At 50.6% G+C, this 2,010-nt stretch overlaps 2 protein-coding genes across 2 annotated transcripts in view; one reads left to right on the top strand and one right to left on the bottom strand.

The window, feature by feature from the left end:
- The window catches only part of FVEG_15780 (DNA mismatch repair protein MSH4), a gene marked incomplete at both ends in the record, with an annotated part of 4,722 nt that extends 4,522 nt beyond the window's left edge, over positions 1-200 (top strand). The window contains one exon of the mRNA XM_018904972.1: positions 10-200. Within this exon, the coding sequence (XP_018751215.1) occupies positions 10-200 (191 nt within the window). The remainder of the gene's footprint in view (positions 1-9) is intronic.
- A 79-nt stretch (positions 201-279) lies between these two features.
- FVEG_05967 (protein qutG) lies at positions 280-1,630 on the bottom strand. The gene is made up of 5 exons (XM_018894191.1): positions 1,344-1,630; positions 1,239-1,290; positions 667-1,191; positions 480-611; positions 280-428 (listed from the first exon to the last, which is right to left on the bottom strand). The coding sequence occupies exons 1-5, from the start codon at positions 1,519-1,521 to the stop codon at positions 320-322; spliced, it is 996 nt and encodes a 331-aa protein (XP_018751214.1). The 5' UTR covers positions 1,522-1,630; the 3' UTR covers positions 280-319.
- Positions 1,631-2,010: the final 380 nt, after the last annotated feature.

The raw sequence follows: 2,010 nt of genomic DNA, 5'->3' as shown, positions 1-2,010 counted from the left end.
GTAGCCAAGGGATCTTCAGGCGAAAACGAGAAACGACCAAGCGTAGCTCAGAGTCAGCTAGGCTCGTAGCCCGCCGAAAGCTCATTCTCAATCTGCAGGATGCATTGAGGCAGGCTAAAGATTCTGGAAGCGAGGAGGCGCTCCCCGGTTATCTGCAGCGTTTACAAGAAGATTTTGTTGCCCGCATGGAGGAAAATTGACAATATGTAGTTGGAGGTATATTATTCAGTCAGAAAGTTGGGGTGCATATGAATGGGCAGTCATGTTGTACTTGTTGAAGGATGTTCTATGTGCATTATGTTAATATTGTTGAAGCTGTTTATACGCCTGGGCGCTTGTAATCTAATTCTCGGACACGCTTCCAGACCTCCCTCACTGTTCGCTCTTGTGTCTGTCGTCCTGTCTCTGTTGCTGAAGGGCCGGCGGGGCTATTGACTGTCAGTAAATGAGACTTCAAGGTTCAGTTGACGTGTGCGTACCGTATGGCTAGATACAGCCGGCCTCCAAGATGTGCCCTTGTAATGTCGGCAGTCTCTGGGTCGCTGGGAGGATTGGCTGTTGTTACAAGACCACCAGCCTCTTCGAGAATTGCGAAACCGGCCGCGACGTCCCTATACAAGTTAGCGTCTCTATCATGTTATAGATTAGAACCAAAGGTCATCGTACCATTCCCAGCATCCGCCCTCCCACCAGATATCGAAAGATCCCATGGCAGTGTAAGCAAGATCCAATGTCGCACTGCCCAAGCTCCGCATGCCATGGACCATACCACCCTTGCCTCCTCTTCCATTTCTCTCCGAAGCCATATTTACAAAAGACTCAATCTTCCGCGACATGTTGCCATCTGGGATATCGCGGCGGTCCTTGCCCCATTCGCACGAAAACGTACAGCCGCTAGGTGCATTAGCAGGCATCGGGGGAATCGGGTTTCGAATCAACGGTAGTCGCTGTGTCTCATTGAGCCATGCGCCTCGTCCTGTGCATGATGAGAAGAATTGGCGGAGGAAGGGGGCGTTGATGACGCCAATGACTGGAACACCCTTGACGACTAGAGCGATTGACACGCAGAACATGGGGAAGAGGTGTGTGAAGTTGACGGTGCCATCGAGAGGATCAACTACCCATGTTGGTTTGTCTTCAACGAGGTATGTTCGCGAGGCACCAGCAGAGTAGGACTCTTCGCCGAGGAATCTGGAGTCGTTAGTGAGGATGATGATAAGACGAGGGGTAAGACATACCCATGATCACGATATTTACTGAGGACAGTTGTGCGTTTAAAGTTCTCGACATCTGGACAGTCAGCTACACCATTAACAGATGTTAAGGATACAAGGAGAGAATACCATTGTCTGTCTTTGTCACGATATCTACCGAGTTCTCCTTCTCAACATACGAAACCGTACTCGAAGACTGGCCACTCCCATCGATGCGGCGCTGAGCAGCGGCCATGAGCATGTCACCGGCATCTTTGCCGAGCTGCACGGCAAAGGCGTAAATGTCGTTCAATTCCTGCTGCTCCATTATTATTTTTTTGGCCTTTGTTTTTCCAGAAGACGCAGAGAAGGGATAAAAGTCCAAGGTAGCTTGTTTTGTTGTAGTGTATGCCGTATGAAACCGTCGCTGGGGTTGTTTTCCGCGGTGACGGATTATGATGCGCTGTGGGGAGGGGGGGATGCTGTGTTAGTGGGAGTGAGGAGGAGGGGTAGAGGGGGATGAAGGCTTAACCGCGCGCCGGGGGTGCCGAGAGTTTGGGGATGGGTGATGTGGAAACGCTGGGGAAGTGGCGGAGTTTTACTTTTTGCGATCGATCATTGACAAAGAAAAGTTAACGAGAGATACTCAAGAAACAAAGATCGCAAATTAATTTGACATTTGACATTCATACACAGGACGTCAGGATCGGCGGTCCCTCCGTATCAAGGGGCCAAACATCTACCTCTTCGTGACCCGCAAACCACACGTTTAGGTTCCACGCACTCCGCGGTCGTTTGATCGCTCGCTTCTGCCACA

Source organism: Fusarium verticillioides, chromosome 2 (genome assembly GCF_000149555.1).
Source record: "Fusarium verticillioides 7600 chromosome 2, whole genome shotgun sequence".
In the NCBI taxonomy this organism is placed as follows: domain Eukaryota; kingdom Fungi; phylum Ascomycota; class Sordariomycetes; order Hypocreales; family Nectriaceae; genus Fusarium; species Fusarium verticillioides.
Note: the sequence above shows the minus strand (reverse complement) of the source record. Positions and strands in the feature narration are given on the sequence as shown.